The sequence below is a fragment of the Mesoplodon densirostris genome, chromosome 10 (assembly GCF_025265405.1).
Source record: "Mesoplodon densirostris isolate mMesDen1 chromosome 10, mMesDen1 primary haplotype, whole genome shotgun sequence".
NCBI lineage: Eukaryota > Metazoa > Chordata > Mammalia > Artiodactyla > Ziphiidae > Mesoplodon > Mesoplodon densirostris.
Genome location: NC_082670.1, coordinates 8,876,797 through 8,900,030, shown reverse-complemented (window position 1 = coordinate 8,900,030; position 23,234 = coordinate 8,876,797). Strand labels below are relative to the sequence as shown.

General features: G+C 44.9%; 1 protein-coding gene across 1 annotated transcript in view; it reads left to right on the top strand.

Annotated features, from left to right (window-relative positions):
* Positions 1 to 23,234, top strand: part of NEDD9 (neural precursor cell expressed, developmentally down-regulated 9) — a 46,826-nt gene that overhangs the window by 10,702 nt on the left and 12,890 nt on the right. The window contains exon 2 of the mRNA XM_060109345.1: positions 8,397 to 8,843. Within this exon, the coding sequence (XP_059965328.1) occupies positions 8,397 to 8,843 (447 nt within the window). The remainder of the gene's footprint in view (positions 1 to 8,396; positions 8,844 to 23,234) is intronic.

Below are 23,234 nucleotides of genomic sequence, written 5' to 3'. Positions count from 1 at the left end.
TTCAGATACTTTATTAGATGTTAGAGCTTGTGTGTTTTGACTATTGAGAAATAATACCGTTTTTGGAATATACTGTAATATCTGTGGGCTAGAGCCTCCTACTTCTTTATAACTTAATTCTCCTTTCACTTCCCCAAGTACCTGGATGTTAGAGGGATTTGTCTAGACAGGCAAATAGAAGTGATTTGATGCTAATACTGTAATGTTGGCTGAAATCCAGGTGGTTGTTTTACCATTAATAAACCTATCTTTTGGGTGAGTGGGTGTCAGGCCTTCATCATTATATGGCGCCTGTCAGATTTATCTAGGGACAGACCCTGAAAAGCGTTTGTGCCTGCCCCGTGTTTTTTGATCTTTTGCCAATACGCTGTGCTTAAATCTATCAAAACCAGGCAACCTGGGACAAATGCTTATAAATTCTGAGGCTTAATAGCAGCATTACTAAATTCTAAGATGGAGAAGGTTCTCAGGAAGCATACCCTAGTCCAGTGGAAAACAATCCTAGATTAAGAAGGGAACCAGGGCTTCCCTGATGGTGCAGTGGTTGAGAGTCCGCCTGCCGATGCAGGGGACACGGGTTCGTGCCCCGGTCTGGGAAGATCCCACATGCCGCGGAGCGGCTGGGCCTGTGAGCCATGGCCGCTGGGCCTGTGAGTCTGGAGCCTGTGCTCCGCAATGGGAGAGGCCACAATGGTGAGAGGCCCGCGTACCGCAAAAAAAAAAAAAAAAAAAAAAAAGAAGGGAACGAGATGCTAGTTCTGGCTCTGCTGCTGATATAATAAGAGACCCTCTGGGCAGTAGAACAAGAAGACTGGGCGAGAGTGATCTCTGGGATCCCTTCATAGTCTAATATTCTAGCCTAGTCGGTCTGGTCAAGCCATGGGTGACTTCTGTTTCTAAGTACCCACAGAAACCTAGGTGTTCACCCACCTTCTTTCAGACCCTCAGGAGTTACTCAAGAAAACCCCAAAGACCACAGAAGAGTGGAGAATTGAGTTCTTAAAGACATACGTATTATTTATGATCAACAGAGTTGTGAGGAAAAGCTAATTTATTTTTCTCACATACTGTTAGCAATCAAAGCCATCCTCCACAAATGGCCAAGAAGTAATAGTAGTTGGCTGTGAAGTCACACATACATGTGTACACGCACACAAAGAGGATGCTATGGCTAATGTTCACAAAGCTGGACCATCTTAGAGGATGTGAGGACTTGGGGCAAAGTAAGTGACGTGAATATTTAGAGAGTCCAAGATACTCATGTAAGCTTTGTCACTACCATAGGGGTTTAGAAGCACTTTCCAGAAAATGAAAATCATTGGCTGAAATGTGGTCCAGGTGCTAAAGGGCTCTTTGGTGGCATGTGTTGGACACACCTCCCCAGGGGTCAGGAAGTATGACTAGGAACCTCACAGGATGTCGCACTGCCTTTCTGTGGCTAGTGCAGATCACATAATGAAAAGTGTGTCAGGTTGCAACGGACAAATATTGCTGAGAAAAAACTTGGATGTGCTCTGCATCATATCTTCTAACTCCTAAACCTAAAAACCTAGTGTCTACTACTTAACAGTCTCCAGAGGATTCAACTCTTAAAAAAATTCAACATTCCAGATATCCAGTGTAAACCAAGTATTCCAAGAATCAAAATCCAGACACTTGTAAATATCCATGTTTTCTGACTATGGCTGTGTCCTTCTCTGGGGAAATCCCGCATCCCCCTGTATCCTAAAGATGAGGGTAGGAGGAAGCCAAAGGGGTTGGATGGCCCTCAGACTGAAGCTGATTTTTTTTTCATTGAAGTAGAGTTGATTTGCAATATTGTGTTAGTTTCAGATGTACAGCAAAGTGATTTGGTCATACATATATATATATGTCTATATCTATATTCTTTTTTTCAATTCTTTTCCATTATAGTTTATTACAAGACACTATATTCAAAATCTTGTAATAAACTATAATGGAAAAGACCTAAGCTGATTTTTGTCAGCAGACAAACATAAAAACACAGGATCCTTTCTCTCTCTTCTCCAGTGTGTCCTGAGACTGACCTTGCTGATGCTCATCCCTCAGTCACTTCCTTTGGGACCGATTTTCTTGACAATGGCCATTTCCTTCTTTACTGTGTGTGTCCCTGCCAGAGTCCAGGGCTAAAGTCTGGGGGGTTGGGTACAGGAAAGCCACATTGTTGAGAATGTGGCAGCCCTGAGGCTTGGCAGGAGCTCCTGCATGATAAATATAGAATGAAGTACAATAATAAGAGGAAGCTGGGCCATTGATGATGCTATCAGTCCGGGGGGGAGGGGTGGTGACACACCAGGCATTGTGTCTCATTTTTCCTCAAACAGCAGCATGAATGGTCATGGAAACTATGTCACACACCTCTCTCTATTTGGAATAGCAGATAGTTTCCCTGGCAATAGGAGTAATAAGCTTTCTTGACCTTTTGATAGTAGTGGGGAAAAAAAAGGGCAGGGAAGAGCAGGGTGGTGTGGAAATGATCATGTGACCTGGAGCTCTCTTTACTTGCTGTAATACTGCACAGCATTTTCTTCCCAGTCCTTGGGCATAGCCTGGGAACCAGGAACCGCAGAACCCGAACGTTCTGGCAAAGCATGAATGGTGCTCGGTCATCTACCGCCAGATGTAGGTTGCTACACTAAAGGGAGAAAAGGCTCTTACAGAGACCATTGTATTTAATCAGACAGGGATGGCTGGCTCCTCTTGGCCTTCCTGTTTGCTCAGTGGTTGTGGCACTAGATGCAGGCTCCCGATCTACGTCATCATCCTGTTTTAACAGGGAGGGACGGGCTCTTTCCTGCTCGCCGTCTCCCACGTTCTCTGGCCGTGAGGCTTAGGTGACTTGGACGTGCCATTGATCTTTCTGGTTCTGTTAGTTCATCTTCCCAGGTCCATTTGAAAATTTCAACCGAATATCTTGCTGACATCTCTAGAAAACCATTTCACCCTCTCTGTAGAGAACCAGGAAATCAGGGTCCAGAATCCATCTCAATTTAGCAAACACTTAACGAGTGTGTATTTTGTTTCACACACTGGTTCTGAAAATGCCAAAGAAAGAACAGCTTCCCTGAACTTAAGGAGTTCCCAGTCTTGAATGGGTTGGTACAAGTCGTACTATAAGAAATACTATCACAGAGAACTAGGAAGGAAAACAATGACATAGATTTTGGGAAGAGAACTCTTCTGGTGATGTGGAAGATGAGCTTGGAGGTGGGAAGAGGTTGAACGCGGTAAAACCAGTTGGGTAGCAATGGTCATACCTTCCTCCCTCCCCGCCCCCCCCCAAAAAAAAGTTGCTGAGGACCTGAGTGAGGAGTGGCAGTGAGGAAGAAAAGCCAGGTCCCAGCTGACCGAGGTTCAGGTTGTGAAGTGACTCAGCAAACCTCTGAGGCGGCCTTGGGCAGCCTTGTGCTGTTAACTGAGAGAGATCAGGAGAAAGGGATTTTGCACTTGTTGATTGAAAAGTGAAGATACTCATTGGACAACTGGAGATATGGGACTGGAGAGCAGAGGAGATAGCGAGGCTGGAGCTGTGGATCTGAGTGTTACCTGTGTGTTTAGATGCTATCGGCATGGATGAGATGTCCTGTAGAGAGCAAACTCATAGAGACGTGAGATCCCTTTGGAACATGATTGCTAAAGGGACAGGAAAAGAAAGTAGTCTGTGAAGGAGGAGAAAGATGAGTAGTCATGAGAACAAGGGAAGAGGGAGGACCGGGGACGTGGAATCATGGAAGCCAAGGACAGTTTCTTCTCAAAGATCGGGGTGGGGTCAATGCTAGAGGCTGCTACAATTAGGATCCCTCAAATAGGATTTGCCACTCTAAATGTGGATTTCCCATCCTAATTAGAACCACAGCTTTTGTAGCACATGCCTCTGACTTTATTCAGTACCGTCCTAATTCTGGAGCTGGAGACAAGGGGCCCGTGTTCTTAGCTCTGTGACCTTCTAGCCAGCTGACTTGGCAAATCATTAACTTCTTGGGCCTCATTTTTTCATTTGTAAAGTGAACGGGTTGAACTGTAATTGTTTGAAGGGCCTCTGGCTTTCAAGTTCTGTGACCCAACTGTTTTGGTGCTTTGCCAAGCTCTAGCTGCATTTCTAACTGCCAGCCTCCGGAGGCTAACCATCCAGCTGGATATAGGATTACATAGCTCTCTTATCTTGCCTTGATGTGTTTCTGGGTTGACCTTTCCTGCCCTGGAGATAAATATCCCAGGGAGGGTGGGAGAAGGAGTAGGTCTTGAATAGACCAACTGCCTCTCCTGGGTTTTGTAAGATATTCAGATAATCACCTTCTGACTTTGTGGCCTTAAAGAATCACATCTCTGCCCTGGAGGAAAGGGTCCCTCCACCTTGTCCTAGCCCGAGAAATTAACTCTTGATCTGCCTGTGCACTTCTGAACGAGAGGGTTTGTGTTCTGGCTGAAGTTAACTTTGCTGTTATCTCCTTACGGAACTCTTGCCTCAACGCACCAAGTATTTTCAAAAGCCAAGCTCTTTATCCGTGTTAGTCCGTACTTTCTGATGGATTGTACGCTTCTGGAATCTAATGAGATGTATCCATAATTTGTCCAGTAATGATAATAATAATATAATATTAATAATGTTATAATGATATAATACTAATAATATTGTGATAATATTAATATAATAATATATCATTATATTAATATAATTAATTATATAATAATTTGATTAGTATTATATATTATATTAATTGCTTAATTATATTAATATAATATATAGTAATATTATTAATTATATTAGTAATATATTATTATTATTATTTTGTCTCAGAATGTCTCTTGAGTGCAACCAATAGTTTCATTATTGTTGTTTATAGGCAAATACTCAACCAGAGGTTGCAGTGACCAGAACTCATTATTAATTCAGAGAAGTACTGCTTCAAGATACAGTTCTCCTGAAGTGTAATTGCGAGCAAGAGAAATATCAGATGTGTATAAAAATATAGATACTAACAACATTAGAATAGAACCAACCTTTGATTGAGAACTGTGGAGGTAATCTGCTAGGAAGCTTAAGATCAAAGCACCATCAGCACATTAAATAAATAGTCATATCTTCCCGAGTCTTCCACGATGTTAAAGTACTTGACTTGAATTAACTCACTGAATCCTCACTGCAAACCCATGGCATAGGTATGTTATCCTCATTCTCATTTTACAAATGAGGAAGTTAAGGTGCCAAGGGGAGAAGTAACCTGCCCAAGTCACACAGCCAGGACCTCAAACCCCAGGAACTGATTTATTCCATAGACATGACAAAAAGAATTGTCACCTTCAGAGCTTTACTGTAAAATGGAACAGAGCCCAGTTAGGAGGACATTGTGTAGTAGAGCTAAGGTGGCTTAGAGTCCTGGAAAGAGAACTGAGCCAAGAGACCACAGTTCTCTTCCCATCTCTGACTCCACTGGTGTGGCCTTGGGCAGATGATAAACCGCCCCCCACCCCAGCTCTGTTTCCTCATCTGTAAAACAGGGAGGTCAGGTCCAGGTGTTCTCTGAAGGTCTCAGGAGCCGTAACCTCCTGTGTGGGAGAGTGGCTGGCTGTAGACATTGGCTCCCTGTAGCTGGCACAGATATTAAATAACTTATTCCCATTCACCCGAGGCTGAGAATAACTCTCAGCATGTGAGGTGTCAAGCTGGCACCGGGTGCTTCCACTAGCAGCCATGCCAAGCTCTCTGAATCCCAATCTCTGGGAGTTGGGGGGAGGACAGCTAGTCAGAAATCACCTTGTGATCATCTTGTGCATCCACAAGAGGCTCTCCAGGTTTTCCTGGAGAAGCAGCTCTGCAGGCCTGTCTAGAAACAGTGTGCTGCTTAGCTGGTGGTGGGAAGGTCACTGGAACAGGAGACAAAGAACATCCAGAACAGCTTTCGTACAGGGATTTCTATCTGCCTCGAGTCGGGCATGGTCTGGGGCTCTAGTTCACTGCTTGATGGAGCTCCGTGGACGTGACCCAACTCCGAATGCCTGGAGTTCATGTATGCTGCTGAGGTCTGTGGTCCTTCACCTTCTACTGTTTTCTGTTTCTTTTCTTTCCCTTCTTGGTAGCCAATATAATCGCACAGCTCTCCACCCTCAGCTCCCATAGGACTGGTCCCACCCCTATCAATTATGATTTCACCACAGGGCCTCCTAGCCAGCCATTCCCAGTTGTTGAATGGGCCCCAGAGAAAGGGGTGGAGACCAGAGCCGTCGGCTCACCTCCCGCTCTATCATCACAGTACAACTTGGGTGCAGTAATTTCCTTCTGATCATTTAGGTACAAAGGACCAGCATCTTGTCTTCTTCAACTCGATGACTTTTCTTTCAATAACGGGACACCCAAACGATGGAAGAAGAGAAACAAGAGATTTTAGGATTAGGACACATCCTTAAATGGTTCCTCAAACCAGGATACAGTGCTGTATGGTTTTATCTTTCAGTATGTGGACTTTTACTTGTTAGAAGGAACACAAAGCTTCCTAGAATATAGATACTAAGTAAAACGTTCACCTGGAACACAAAGCCCTCAGTATCCCTTTAGCTTCCCTTACTGCTCACCCGTCCACATCATAGACTTCCTGGATCAGAAAACTGTCAAGAACAAGGACCGCAGCCTTATTCTTTTTTTTTGCGGTACGCGGGCCTCTCACTGTTGTGGCCTCTCCCGCTGCCGAGCACAGGCTCCGGACGCGCAGGCTCAGCGGCCATGGCTCACGGGCCCAGCCGCTCCGTGGCATGTGGGATCTTCCTGGACCGGGGCACGAACCCACGTCCCCCGCATCGGCAGGCAGACTCTCAACCACTGCACCACCAGGGAAGCCCTGCAACCTTATTCTTAAAGAGCATCACCAGGCTTCCTGGGCACTGAGCTCTAGGGCTTTATCTCCTTTCCTCACTGACTAAGAGGACTGTGGTTAACAGTAAAATTAGGAGCCCCCCAGCTGCGGACTAGGGGCAGACCCTCCCATGGCACAGCGCCTCCACAGCAGAGAACCAGCCCACGGTGCAAGACCCGTGGTTACGGGCTGGAGTACAGGGGGAGATGATTAACGGATGTCAGTGATAAAGGAATGAAAAGCATGAAGCTGAAAGATCGAATCCACATTTTTAGAGAAGAAAACAGGGGGCAGAAGTCCAAACAACAACAGCCCCAAGTGCCACGAATGTGTAGTCACAACACACTCCGACCAATCAGCGGTCTTTTCCCCACAAGTGGTCATCATCACAGTGACACCTAGTGCGTCCCAACTTTCTAGCGAAGCACTAGAGAGATCGCTTTGAGTTTTCTGATGGCTTGCTATGAATTTACAACATTCCCCGACTCCTCTGTGTGCTGGGAAGGAGCAGGCATGGGGTGATGGCTGCCATCGTGCTGCGAAACGTGACTGATGCCAAGAAATGAAATCTTTGGAGCCTTTGAAAGGCTTCCAAGAATGTCAGCATGTACTGCCTGCCCGCTCTCTGCTGAATGCCTACTTTGGCTGTCTGCTTAGTACTGAAAGTGCCAGACAGGCCTTCACACAAAGAGAGAAAGTGTTTGGGGCCCGTGAAAGGGGAAAGCAGAGCCTTTCCGATGTGAATGGTTAGATTCAAGAAGTAGGAAATAAAGTGGCAGGGTGAGGAGGGGCCCTCAGGAAAGGTAGGAATAAAAGACCAAAGAGGAAGCGATGGTATCTATCTACCTACGCGGGGTAACTTCTTTGTAGCTCCCCGTGATCAAATCTGGAGATGTAGGCTCACCATCACACTACACTCCATGCTGGCTTAGCATGGAAAGATCGCTTGCTTGTGGATTCTCCACGTATCCAAGGACCTCTTGATCAACTGAGAATAAGAATTTTTAAGCCCTGCCAAGTCAGAGATCAGTGTACCTCTGTTTCCATTTTAACACTGAATATCAATGCCATTTGTGCTGCTTGTTATTGGGGATTTTCTTTGACTCATTTTACCTCCAATATATTAACAAAATAAGAGATGTTTGTTGTAGTACATCTGAATATCTTGGAATATTTTATTCCTTTGACTGGGTTTAAGAAAGGAAGAGAAATGTTTTGTAGAATGAACCGTTCTCTAACCCTTAGCCATGCTACTCATAACTCCCTGGGCACAGCATGTACTGCTGGAAGAAAGCACTCTGGCGTTCTGAGCTTTTCCAAGGAGGCGGTCTGATGTCATTGGTGGCAGACACAGTATGTATGGATCTGTCTTCTGTCTGCACCATCTGTTTTTCTCCTTACAGCCTATTGTTCAGATTCTTCTCTTCTCTCCAGGAAGTGTGCCTCTCCATAAGAGCATGGGCTTTAGGTGTTAAAGGGACTGAGCTGCTCTTCTAATATGGGTTCCCTCTGTTCTTTCCTTCCTAGAATCTTATGGCAAGGGCCTTATACGACAACGTCCCAGAGTGTGCTGAGGAGCTGGCCTTTCGCAAGGGAGACATCCTGACTGTCATAGAGCAGAACACAGGAGGACTGGAAGGATGGTGGCTCTGCTCTTTACACGGTCGGCAAGGCATTGTCCCGGGCAACCGGGTGAAGCTTCTGATTGGCCCCGTGCAGGAGACCTCCTCCAGTCAGGACCCGCCTACTTCTGGACTGATGCACCAGCCCTTTGGCCAACAGAAGCTCTATCAAATGCCAACCCCCCAGGGCGCCCCTCGAGACACCATCTACCAAGTGCCACCTTCCTACCAAAATCAGGGAATTTACCAAGTACCCACTGGCCATGGTACCCAGGAACAAGATGTGTATCAAGTCCCACCATCAGTGCAGAGAGGCATTGCAGGGGCTAATGGTCCCCACTTAAGTAAAAAGGTGAGTGAACGACAGACTGGATTTTTGTTCTTAATTTTTTCCACTGTGCTCAAAGTGTGTGTGTGTGTGTGTGTGTGTTCGCACTCCTAAAATAAGAACTTGAGGCTTCCAAGAAGTACATCAAAGTAGTAAGTATATCTTCCAAGAAGTAAGAATATCTAAATGCCCTCACTTGGGTATTATTTTTCCATTCATTGATCAGCAAAACCTTCTTGAACGGCCACCCTGTGCCAGGTACTGTTGATCCATCGCCATTATGAGTTCCTGAGCCATGCCAGGTCGAGGTGCATCATCAAGTGTCTCTCTCCAAATTTCTGATAGACCTGCTTCTAGACCTGGACTCTGCACTCAGTTTCCAGTCTTTTCTCTTTCTCCCTTGAGTGGTACAAGGCACCACATTTTGCACAAGCACACGCACCACATTTTGCCAACCAACTTGTTCTGGAGAGTTGTCAGCTTCAAGGTTGACTCATTTAAAACACATAGACTAGTGAATTTAGAAAAGAGCCATCCTCTTGTCTTTCAAGTCATTCCTATAATAATACCTGAGGTGGTGGGTGAAAATAGTGGGGCTAGGGTATTTAGGAAGGCATCATGTTTAAAAAAAAAAAAGGAAGGCCCTCTTCAGCACTCTATATAATTCCAAATGCCGTAACAATTTGAGATAAGTAGAAAATCGATTTAATTTCAAGCATCTAGTATATTTTCAATGCTTGTGATACAGTGATGAATTCGAGAGTGAATCTAGCCTCCATGATACTTACGCTGTAGTAAGGAGACATAAGCAGACACTGAATGTCAGGTGGGGAATTGTGCTGTGAAGAAAATAATACCAGTGAACTTGTGGAGGGTAATAGCCAACACAAAGGTGATGCTCCTGGGAGCCTTGCAGGGGAAGGCTTTTCTCTTCAGTTTGCTGGCAAATTCCAAGGGCCTACAATGGGTCCAGTGAGGTTTGGTATTAAGAAGGGACTAATTTAACAGAATAAGAAAAGATCCCTGAATCACAAGAGGAAAGTTGCAGTTGGACGCCAGAAAGAGCTGTTGATGCTTAGAACATGACGTATACATGTGCCCTGCCTTGCGAAAACCTAATGCAGTGTTTGAATTTACAATCCCAAGTAGATTATAGACTATCTATTTACATGATCATGGAATCCTCTGTTGGAAAAAATAAAGGAGGGGCTGATTTACTGTTGAACTCCTTAAATAACAAAGCCACGAATGTATTTTCAAATCAAATTTTATACAAAACGTGTGTTTTACAAAACACTGCTCAGGAGCACAGGTGTTACATAAGCTGAGTGTATAAACATTAGGAGGAATTCCTCAAGAAGTTAACAGTTTTCCGACTTGTATTGCCTGGGACAGTGATCCCTGTCTGGGGGTCATAGACTGCGCCCGTGACCTTTCAAAGTCCTTCTTACCCCAGGGATTTTAGATTCAAAAGGAGAGTCAAACCAGGCCTCTATCTCCAGAGGGAAAAAGAACAGTTGAAAGGTGTGACTATAAATAAATAACCTCTTATTCTTAGCCCTGGTTGTGTGCATCTTAAAAATAGCCCTCCCTCATCAGAGCTGGTGTGAGGCAGACAGGGGGGCCAGCACCGGAAATGCTTGGCTGAAAGGTGGTGGGGTCTGAGCTTTCATCACAGTTTATTTTGGCAGGAAGGTGACATGTTTTTCTTTTTAGAGTCTACCTTTTTAGTTCCAAGTCTGAAAAGTCTACAACTTCGGTCTTCTTCCCAGGTCATTTGCTGTAACTGTACTTCAGGTTCGTTCCTGGACCCTTGATCCATTTAGAGGGGAGAGAGTTTGACACTCCTTCCCTTGGATGGAGGTTGGAGTGCCGGGGTTACCATCGGGCACTTGAACTCAGTGTTTTTGTTTTTGTTTTTAATTCTGAAATCAGTGGAAGGTTTTACGTTTAGCAAGAGGTAGGTGGTTCCTGTAGGGGGAAGCCAGCTTCCGGAAAGGTGCTCTGCCAGCCCTTCTAGGGGATGCCACAGACCTGGGGGAGGCTTGACCAGAGCTCAGGGGTGGGCAGTGCCCCGAGTGCTGCGCTTCGAGCAGTCGGGGTCTGAGGTGGTAACGTGGTGAGGCGGGAGGGGATGGTCCTGGCTCTTCTCTGCCAAACACCGTGTTCTCTAGGACACCTGACCTCACCCTGAGTCACCTTAGCGCCACTGGTTCTCAGGCTGCAGCCTCCATCCTGTCCACTGGACCATTGGCTCACACCCCGTGGGAGTGGGTGCGCCCTCTTCTTTCCTTTCCTCTCCCTCTCTTCCTTCCTTCCTTCTTTTCCCTCTCTCCCCCACCCCCTTTTTTTGCTTTCTTTCTCTCTCCCCCTTTCTTTCTTCCCTCCTTCCTTCCTTCCTTCCTTCCTTTGTAGTGGAGAAGGCTTGGCTGCTAACAGGTGATTTTAACCTTCTGAGTAAAAACAGCTGCTTTCAAAACTTCCATCAACATCTCCCTCGGGGACGTTTCTGACTCAAGACCTGCTCAATGGGTGAGAATCACACTCATGACGTAAGCCAAGGCTCCAAGAGTTAATCTCAGTACAGGGGGGATCCGGCAGGGTTTGTTTTGAGTTCTCATTGTAGTCATTTTGCTGACTTACTAAATAGCCCCATACCCGTTTTCCTCTTTTAATTTCCCATCTGTAAAATGATGGTGAACCCAGAACTGGACATTCCCGGTAGTTTACGTCATAGTCCTTAAAAGCTATTAAAGGAGAGAAAGAGAGAACCATCACTAAAGTGTGGTTCTAAAATTTTAGGGAACATAAGAATCACCCAGAGAGCTAGAGAAGATGAGTTGAGATGCAGATTCCCAGGCCTCCCCCAGATTCTAGCCCTAGGCCTGGGAATCTGCATTTTAGTAAGCTCCTGGGATAGTTCTGGGGGAGGTGGTCCAGGACTGCACTTTGAGAAGCATTGTTTCAGGGCCATGAAGGGGGTTGGATATGTTCTAGTCTATGATTCGGGACTTTCCACAGTTAAAGATTCCCTTGATGTTGCTACAGACTGTGGGCTTCAGAAGTTTTATCCACCACAGTTTTTTCTACTGATGAATCACATAGGAAAAAAAAAGACAGTGAATTCTGCCTTGTATCACTCCTACTTTGCTGTCTGGGAAACTCCAGCCCCCACCCACCTTCTTACATCCCAACCACGTAAAATGAGATTCATCACTTATTAAATCAGTGATTACAGAGAGAAAGAAAATCATATAATCTCCACCCTTTCCTGAAAGAAGAAGACAGCATGAGGATTGTGAAAAGAGCCTGGGCTGTGGGGTGAGGTCGACTCTTGGTTCTGTTTCTTTGGTAGCTGTTAATCCCTTGGCAAGTTACTGAACTTCTTTAGACTTCAGTTTCCTCATCTGTCAAATGGGAAGAATCATAACTATCTCCTAGGGTTGCTGTGAGAATTCAATGAAACACTGTATAGAAAGGACCTGGCACAGAGTTTCGCAAAGCAGGGGCTTAAAATAATTAGTGCCCCTTGCTTTGATTTTCTTTCCTTTCTCAGAGTTTATTTTGAACTGATCAGCCCTGTTTGTGTTTCATACTCTGCACTGAATATGCAACTACTTTATTGCTAACATATATGCTGTTCTCTTTGAGTGTGTAGCTCTCTCTTTGGTTCTCCAGAAATTTTGTACAGGGTGGAAAGAACTCTCAAAGTTATCTGGAAACCATATACACTGACACCTTGACTTAATTTCATTGGTCTTTTTCACTCTGGGTTTTGTGTGCAGGGCCGTTTTATCCATTAGGCATTGTGGGCAGACTGCCAGAGGTCTACAAGAACGTTGGAGCACTGAATAAAAAGTCTTGGCTCCGAACTATGAAACACAAAAACTGCAAAATAGAAATGAATAAACATTTAGACAAACATGCAGGAAACAACACAATGTCAACCTCATTAATTGTTACATTTAGATGTCATAACTATTTCATTACATGTGAAAACAATTTGTAGGTTAGACTTTTCTCTCTTTGCAAAGACTTCTAAATATGCCTGTGATTGCCAAGAGTTCACAGGCATTTCTAAATTAAATGAGTTACTCATAGTCCAATAATTTGAAAAGCTGAATTATATTTTCAAGAAGTGTCCTCGATTTTTTAAAGGCAAAATTGTAGTTAATATGGGACTGTGGTTTGGAGAGGGCGATTTAGACCCAAACTTCAAAAGCAGAAGGTCTACAAAGGTCGAAAAGAGCTTAATTTCTCTACTTCAAAGATCAAAACCTGCCACCTGACTTCATCCATTTTGTGCCTGATCTTCACAGGGAATTATGTGTGTTTCTCTGATTATTCTTTGGACATGTCGCTTTTATTCTAACTGGTGGAATGAGATTGGCTTTGCATCCTTCTGAAGATCAGTTTAGGGCTAAATTATGAATTCCATTAAGGCAAGCAGAGGCCATGGCTGTCTGTTTACTGCTATAGGCCAAGCTCATAGTAAACCGTCAGCACACAGATAACAGCCAATGAGTAAATTGAATGCACAGGAGGAAGTGAGAAACGAAGCATTTAATTTGAGTTGACCTTTAAATAAGCTGAAAAGTGGTTCTGATCTTATCACCCTTTCACCATCACACACGAGTCAAATCCCGTGTCCAGCTCATTAGTCTGTTATGACATATGTCAGATTTTACATGGTCATTTTCCCCCAGAAGGGTCTTGGAGAGTGTCACCATCTGTTTTCTGAAATGTTAACTCTCTGTTCACAACAAATGAGCATCCAAAGCATGATGTCACATTCAACTTTTCTGAGGGCCTAACTTTTATGCATTTTGCCAAATTTAGACAACGAGATTAGTTAACACGTCTATAGTCATCTAAAAAGGAGACCCAGACTTTTCCCACTGAGGAACAGTGCTTCCTTTACCTATGCTATTATGTATCTACTGCCTTTCCTCATCTGTGCTACCTGTGATCTCCTATTCATACTTTAAAACCCATTTCAATGTTCATCTCCTCTGTGAAGCTTTCTCTGCACCCCAACAGTTTCTCCTGCCTCTGTGGTCCCAAAATATGTTGTAATTTCACTTAATCTCAAGGGAACACACAGGCTTATTAAAACTTTAATGGCCCACATTTATAGTGTGTATGATGGACTGGGCAAGTACTGCTTTGGGGGTGGCACTCAGTAAACTCAAGTAAGATTTATCTAAACCCCATGACATCATCTTTAAAGACCATTTCCTACCTTCCAAGGTGAGACATAGCCAAATATTGGCAGGAAATGATTCAAAGATTTTAACCAGGTCTTCCAGGCCCATTCCTTGAAAGGTAATATAAGAACCATAAATAGTTTATGCTACAATGTTTGTGCCTTCTTAGACACTGAGTCATCATAAATTACACACACATGTGGGCACACACACACCCAAAGCCATTGGTTAGGGAACTGAGGACTTCCCTTATTGGGATGTGAAGCATTGTGAAATCTGGTTGCCCAGAACAACACTCATACCAGCAAACCAACTGCTGTATATTAGCAGTATGATTTGTCTACCAACAAGTAAAAATAGATTAAGAGGAAATGAAAGCTCCCAGAGAAGATAAAGTCTGACTTCACCTCACATTCCTTTGTTCCCTTCCTACACACACACACACACACACACACACACACACACATACATACACACACACACACACAAAATCATACACACCCTCAAAAATACTGGGGAGAATCAGAGTTTGACAGAGCAGAGGGTACCTCCAGTTTCTTCGCTTATAAACTCAATAAAATATGACCCTGTTCCAGAATTATGCATTCCTATATAAAGATAATCCTGATTTAAATGAATTTTTTTCCTCTATACCATGGCTCTTTAGTGTATGCTGAGAAGTGATTGTTCACCTAAAATCTCCACCCTCAAGAGTCGAGATAAAATTTAAATCTTACACAAAATTCGAGGTCCTTGAACATTTCAAGGGCTCTATGACCTCACCTTAAAAAAGAAAAGTATCTCTTCCCAGTTAAGTCACCCACGCCAGTGGAATGAGCAAACCGTAACACCTCCTTAGAAATGAACAAAGGTCTTTTTTGTTTGGTCAATGCCAAGGCCTTCAGACTTAGTGGCAATTGCTTATAAATCTCATAGATAATGCATATTTCTAGGAACGATTTAGTAACTTCTTACAAAACCCACGATGAAGCGAACAGAGGTAATCTTCCTTCCTTCCTGAATGATTTCATGCTAAGTGACTGTGCTTATCGGAGAGACTAGGTCAGCATCATACATAGTATGTTGGCTGGCTCAATAGATAATGCTCTATTTGTGAGGGAGAGAAAAGAATACAGAATTTTGGTGATTTGACAGTAAAACTGAGACTTACTGTTGGTTGAACACGTTTTTAAAAGCAGACTTGTCTGAGTCCCTTGTGCAAAATGCAGAGCTGGGCGCCTTCTTTTTTTTTTTTATAAATTTATTTATTTATTTTTGGCTGCATTGGGTCTTCATCTATGCGCGGGCTTTCTCCAGTTGCGGCAAGCGGGGGCTGCTCTTCATTGCAGTGTGCAGGCTTCTCATTGCAGTGGCTTCTCTTGTTGCAGAGCACAGGCTTGAGGCATGTGGGCTTCAGTAGTTGTGGCATGTGGGCTCAGTAGTTGTGGCTCATGGGCTCTAGAGCGCAGGCTCAGTAGTTGTGGTGCACGGGCTTAGTTGCTCTGCGGCATGTGGGATCTTCCCGGACTAGGGATTGAACCTGTGTCCCCTGCATTGGCAGGCAGATTCTTAACCACTGCGCCACCAGGGAAGTCCCTGGGCGCCTTCTTAAATAGCTGTGCCGTGAGCCTCGTTGTCCAGGTCCCCATCCAGAGAGGCACCCTGCTCCTGTCTAAGGGGCGCAAGTGCGACTCACTCGGGACGTGTATGTCTCCCTTCAAAGCTGTGATTCCAGCAACGTGTGAAGAGCACCAAGGAGTCCCATCTTTAAAGGGACCCCACAGTAGATCAATTTTTGAAGCCAAAACAAATCCCTTAGCAAGGCCATAATCACATCTGATTTATCTGAATAATTTTTATAATACTTGCTTTTCTTAAAGCATGGTGTGCTTAAACCAGTTATTTCTCAGAATAGTTATGCGTTTTCACGTTTCAACATGTTATTAAGCTACTCACTTCTTTTAAGAATCATTTTAGATCAAAAGTGGGGTGACTCGCAGGGGCCTTTGAGCTTGGTTGCACGTTAGGTGCGTTACGTGCATAATCTCACCTAATCCTCCCAATGGTCTCATTAGGTGTTCGTCACAGCCTCCACTTTACAGGGGAGGAATCTGAGGTCTGAGACGTGAACTTGCTGAGGGACGTACCTCTAGGAAGAGGCAGGATTGATATTTGAGCCCATGTCTGTCTGATTCTGAAGCTAATGACTTATACGTCCCAGCTAATGGTTGATGTTGTCAAGCCCTAAAATAAGAGGGCATATTTAAACACTTCATGAGCAATTCCAGCTCACCAGAACCCTGTGTGCTAAAAAGCATCCTGTTGGTCAGAAATAATGAAAGGCAATGCCAAAGGCTCCCACCTCAGATCCAGAGCGTAGCCTCCATGCTGAGCGAGTCTGAGTTAACGACCAAGGAGATGCCCGCCACCCGGCTGCAGTCACTTGCTCCAGGGCAGGCTGACCCTCAGAAGGCCTGAGCTGGTCATCAAGGTGCTGTAAAGACCGTGGTACCGATGTACCGCTACGTTGGCTTTCTCTGCCATTGGAAACACCGTCTTTTCAAACGACTTCACATGGCTCCAAGCGAATAACTTCATTTAACCAGATACAGTCAAATCTCCCAGCACTGGCTTGCCGGTGTGGAAGGGACACCCCCAAAACATAAAATACCCAGATTTCAAGTTTTGCTTCTCAAATAAGGAAGTGGCTTTCTTTAGGAGTCCTTATTTGTGAAGTTAGAGAAGTATTTATTTGTGAAGTTAATCTGTCTCACTGTGTAGCCTATAAACACTGTGTAGCCTATAAACACTGTGTAGCCAACATGGCACTGGAAGGGGGGGCCCTGATGGGCTGCTGGACCCTGCTCACCGAGGTGCTCCTTCACACCCCTGTGGTCGTCGAGCTGAATAACCTCTGAACTTTAGTCCTCTCAACTGTGAAATGGAGAGTAGGGTTGGATTATCACTTAATGGTCTTGGCTAAAATTTTATGACCCAGACATCCTTATCTGATTCTTTCCCAGAGTCACTTGAAAAGTTTAGTAAAACGACTTGGCCTCAAGATTCTTAGGAAAGAAGAAAAGACACTCAGGCGTTGATGTAAATTTCAGTTGACCCCTATGTTTTGGCATATCCTTCTTTTACCTTCCTTTAGGATCCTGTCCACCTTTCTATCTGGAAATCGCAGTCTCCTTTAGAGGTAGAACCATGTCTTAGAGAGCAAGGAGCAGGCAGGAGCACGGGAGAGGGGGATCGGGGGCACTGAGCGGGGGGCCGCAGAGTTTGCAGACTTGGTCCCGTACATGAGGACCCTTCCAGGGAGCGCCCCGTTAAGAACTCTCCTCCCTGCTTTGTTACCAAGAGCTAAGACAGTGTGTCATCCTGGAGCTCGTTTTCTGCCCATTTTCCTCGGTTTCACCCTCTCGGCTTGGGTGAGACCCTCGATGGGACTGATGCCTCTTGAAGCAACAGCCCTGCCGCAGCCTTGGCTCAGCGCCATTCAGAGCTGGCACCAGGTTCTGCCATGTGAGCTGTTTGCTCCATCCTCCATCATGCCGTGCCTCCCAGTTAAGTCACAGCGTCTTTCCTGTCCCTGTTTAGGAGGAGACGATACCCATAGGCCTCTGGGTGCAGAAATTCTCATCCCTTCCCTCTTTCCATAATCGCATAATCGCATCCCTTTAGGGCTGTCTGTGGGCACCTCTCTAAAATCCAATTCAAAATCTAGATTTAGGGCTTCCCTGGTGGCACAGTGGTCAGGAGTCCGCCTGCCAACGCAGGGGACGCGGGTTCGTGCCCTGGTCCGGGAAGATCCCACATGCCGCGGAGCGACTGGGCCCGTGAGCCATGGCTGCTGAGCCTGCGCGTCCGGAGCCTGTGCTCCACAACGGGAGAGGCCACACCGGTGAGAGGACCCGCGTACCACAAAAAATAAATAAATAAATAAATAAATAAACATCTAGATTTAGTGCTTAGTGGTTTGTTGAATTTATTTGGACAAAAAAAGAACCAAAATGCTCATGCCTTTTATAGTTTTCACTCAAAGAACATTTCGGTCCATGAGATATAAAAAAATGCCTGTGCTGTGCCCATCTCTGTCCCGAGCTGTATTCATCTTCATCCAGAGAAACACCTCAAACACTTGCAGAACCCAGAAGTCATTTCCCATCATGTTCTTTCATGTTCAAACGCTTCTAGCTGCTCTTTGGCGCTTGGTCACTCCATAGCTAAATATTGCTTTAGCACTTGCTACACAAAGAGCTTCCTGAAAGCAGCAGGGGAGCCATGCTGGAGGCCTGACAATCGGGGCACTGTTTGTATGGAGTGGTTTGCCGCCCGAACGCTGTGTCAAAGGAAAGTGACCCAAGAGCGCCATGCCACCTCTGAGCTTTCAGTGGTGACTTTTTCCTCATTTGAAAAAAGAGCCTGGCCGTGATTTAGACGTGGCTAGCAAAAGGCTACCTTCTGGCATAAAATCAGACATCAAAATGTCTTTGAAGGGGCTTCCCTGGTGGCACAGTGGTTGAGAGTCCGCCTGCCGATGCAGGGAACACGGGTTCGTGCCCCGGTCCGGGAAGATCCCACATGCCGCGGAGCGGCTGGGCCTGTGAGCCATGGCTGCTGAGCCTGCGCGTCCGGAGCCTGTGCTCCACAACGGGAGAGGCCACAGCGTGAGAAGCCCGCATACCGCAAAAAAAAAAAAAAAAAAAAAAAAATGTCTTTGAAGGAAAGTAAATCACCTCCCAGAATACAGGGGGAGAAATCTGGATGAGCACGAGAGAAGCAGTAGGAAGGGTTAACGGTGCACTGCACAGGGCCCATGAGGGTGTATTTTAAAGGCCGGACTCAGTTTTCATTATATTGTTGCTATAACAAGTAAATAGATGAGCTCACTGCTACACCCAAGTGGGGCAGAAAGAATTTATAGAGAATTAATAAATCCAGTCAGAGAAAAGCAACAAGTAATCTTGGATTTTAAACAGACAAACCTCGATAACTTTGCAGTTTCTGAAAATGGGATCCAAGTTCTAATGAGCAGCCACTGATAATTCTGATGTTTCTTTTCCTAGGGTTTTCTTTAAAGGGAAGGGGTCACACAGTTCATGGGCTTTAAGACAAAGAAGTTATTATAAGATCAAATAAATGCTGTGGTGGCTCTGTTAATGCTTTTTAAGGGCGTTTAAGTGAAATAAGTCCTTTCCAACAGGCAGTTTTAGAAATCAAAATACTCTTGTTAATGTACAGGTCCCAGAGATAGTATAAATAAAACTGGGCGTCAAGGAATTAAAGAAAGACAGGAAGCGATGTAATTTTACTTTCCACATATGTCTAGAAAAATGCAAAAGATGGCTGCTAATCAGTGAGGGCTACTTTTGAATTCAGGTGATCTTAGGTGCTGTTAATGGTGAGGTTATAAATCTGTACTGTAATCATTATGGCCCAGTGGCACTTTTTAACTTCTCAACAGTTACCCATTACATTGCCTGAGCACCACCTGGGCTGCCCGGTTCTTGGCTAGGCCTTCGGGCAGAACACCAGGAGCTGGTTACACACATTCCTGCTCTGCCGGCTCCATGGGTAAACTCCACTGGGCCATTATCAAGGCATTATCTAGATATGAGAAGCAAAGCACGGTGTAATTCACACCATTCCTAATGTTGCTTTGGATTGTAGAGACTTAGACACAATTACATCATGGGATACAGAAACTTAAAAGAGTGACAAAAGACTCCTCCCTAACCCCTCCAAGTGGGATTTCATGTTACTTTTTAAAATTTTGTTAAAATTATAAAAAATTCTATTTTTACGATTTTGAATTTTTTTTGATACGTACATACATCCAACGTAGAACTATGAAGAATAATAGTAATACACTAGAACAGGACCAATGCCGCCAAAGGAAGTTCCCTGTGCTTCTCCCCATCCCATCTTGGTCTCATCCACTCTACCCAATTCTTTCAGTCAAACAGGAGGATTTTTCTGCATCCTTTTTACTGTTTTGTTCTTCTTTTGGGTTGCTGATAGCATGGAAGGAGGGAAAGAGTAAAAATGGGGGAGCGTTGGAGGAGAGAAATGAGAGTTTGTGATAAGTATGTGAGCAGTAGGGCTGGTGCAAGGGAGCACGGAACATGGCGGGACCTGAGACCCTATTAATCGGCTTTCCCAGGGTCGGTGGGTGGGCAAGGAGGATCTGCCTTCATGAATGGTACAGCCTGCTCCCTTCCCACTTCCCCCAGCGCACCCCTGAATGGACGGCATCTTGCTGAAGCTCTCCTAACCACAGGGCCTCTGTTTCTGCTATGCCCCATCCCAGGCTCCCACCAGCTCAGCTTTTTTTAAAATTTCATTTATTTATTTATTTATTTTTGCTGTGTTGGGTCTTCGTTTCTGTGCAAGGGCTTTCAGGGCTTTCTCTAGTTGCGGCAAGCGGGGGCCACTCTTCATCGCTGTGCGCGGGCCTCTCACTGTCGCGGCCTCGAGCTCCAGACGCGCAGGCTCAGTAGTTGTGGCTCACGGGCCTAGTTGCTCCGCGGCATGTGGGATCTTCCCAGACTGGGGCTCGAACCCGTGTCCCCTGCATTGGCAGGCAGACTCTCATCCACTGAGCCACCAGGGAAGCCCCCAGCTCAGCTTTAAGGAGGCAAACTGGATGCCCAAGGGAAGCAGCGCCCCCAGGTAGACTTGCTGAGACCTTGGTATACGTGATACCACGTGAACAGAAGTTGTCTTTATAGAAAGTGCTTTGCTTCTAGACACTCCTCATGGGTGGGTGTGCGTCCTACTTCTTGGTGAGACCCTCTTGACAAACCCAGCATGTGCTCTTCCACTGAAAAGAAATGCAGAGGAGAAATTCCGTAAAGTCTCTTGGGTTTGGGACTTTGCTGTCTTTCTCTTGGATAAATATCTTTATCTCTCAGATTATAAAGCACGTTTTCTCCTGGGGTTTTCCACTGGTGTGTCTTGCGCTGTTATGGTGATAACTGTGACAATGGCAACACTGATATGACCAGAGTAAAATAGTAACCCAAGTAAATACACTGATGATCACCAAGGGCAAAAGTCTCTTGTCATGTACCACTTTAATCTGAAATTCCCATTGCCTCGTAGACCTCACTGGGAACACTGTATACATTTGTGAGGATTTGTTTCTTTTTCCATGACTTAAATCTAGGAATGATTAAATTTTGTATTCTCCTACGGTTTAATCATGAAACATTTTGAAAGCAAACAGCCTTGAGATCTGTGATCACCAACACAGAAACATCCTCATCCTATTTGGAAGGAAGCAGGAATTGGCTGTTTTGTTCTTGTTTCTGTTGCCTTGTCTCCTGAATTCCTAGTTATCTTTGATTGTGTGTTGGACATTTGTGGTTTTTCAACAATATTTGTAGAAATAATACAAGGCCTGTAAAGCTGTTCAGAGAGAGTAAAAATCCAGAGAGGATTTTACTTCCTCTGCCAGCCTCACAGGTACACATAAATCTAATTTCAGGCTTTGAGGTGTTCTTGCCAAGCCTGATGACTTAAAGCCTAGCTTCAGCCTGTACAAGGGTAGGTTCACTTCCAGCTACTTCTTACTTTTGCATGCGGCCCTTAGGGTCCCAACCCAAACTGCGGGTTGGTTATCAGGGTCCCTACCTTGGTGAGCCCTAGAGTCCAATGTTTCCCTTCCCCCATAGAAGCTGAAAAAACACAATGTAGCCCCTCAGACCTGTTTTAGATCAGCAAATGCCCCCAGAGAAAAAGCAGCCTCAAAATTTGGGCTTCCCTCTATGAATTCCTTCTCCACTTTTCAGTTTTGACCTGGTAATTCTTTACTATCTTTTAACTTTTGGTGTTATCAAGAAGATTTTTCATATATTCTCATCACTTTTTTAAAGCTGTCTTCATTAGGGTGATTGATCTGAATTACCTAGTCCACAGTTTAAGCCCAAAAGTAAAATCTGCTTAACCTAGGTAACAATTATGATAAAAATAGCTGAGGCTTACGGGTTTTGCTTTGCCAGGTACTTTATGTACTTGATCTCATTTAATACTCCTAATAGCCTCTAAGTATTATTACTTCTGTTTTACTAATGAGGAAACAGGCCAGGACATACCTTGGTCATGTTGTCACAGCTACTAAGGGTAGAGCAAGGATCTAGATCCAGCTCTGCCTGGGTCCAGCTTACGTTCTCAAGCACTCCCCTCGTCAGACCTAATCCTTACAACGAGCCAAAGACCCAGTGTGGCCTTGGCCTTTGGCAGAAGACTTCATGCAACACGGGCCTGTCACATATTTTCAGAACTAGAGAAAGCATGACTCCTGTTCCTTTCTACTGTATTTTTTTTCTGACGTTAAGGTAAAAAGCAGAGTTAGTTTTCATTTCTTTTTGTAAAACTCCCCCATATGTTTCTGGCTTGTGGCTGAGAAGAACGCAGGTGTTTGGGTCACATGCAAGCTCTAGATTGGGGAAAAGGAAACCATCTAGTGGCCCTTCTTTGCCGCCATCCAACCGTGGTTTGCACCAGATAGTGGTGCAGGTGATAATTCTTCCATGGTGTCTGATTTCTCAACTTTACCTAACATTCACCCTGCTTTCTTGGCCACCCCACTTGCCCAGTGCTACCATGCATGGCTGATAAGACATGTCCCTTATCCCATGGGTCCCACTCATCCTAGAGCTGACTTACCTGGAAACCAACCTCATCCTCTATAGGCAGAGCTGTTTAGTGTCCTCTCCAGATCCACACCAGTTTGCTTAAGAAAAGCCTTGAGTTTTCCTTTAGTTCATTAATATATTCAGTCGATACGTTTATCCAAGATCTACTATATTCAAGGCACTGTGCTAGGCCCTGCTGTTTATATACAAATGGAGGAGAAATGGTCTCTGTCTCCACAATGCGAAGAGAAGAGAAGAGATGGTCTGAAACAGTGAAACCTCAAGGCTTAAGCAGTGTGAGAGATGTATATGCACACGCAGAAGGTTCCAAGGACGGAGATATTGTATCTGTCTGAGGAAGGCTTTGTGGGAGAGAGACACTCAGGTTGGCCCTGAAAATTGAATGAAGTTTGCACATGAGGAAAGAAAGATGAGCATCTTGGACAAAGACACAGTGTGAGTGAAGATGCAGCGGCTTGGCATGCAGGGCACCTATGAAAAATGGAGTGGTTCAGTCTTGCCAAAGCATAGAGCTGGTGAAGAGCTTTCAGGTCCTGCCCTCAGAC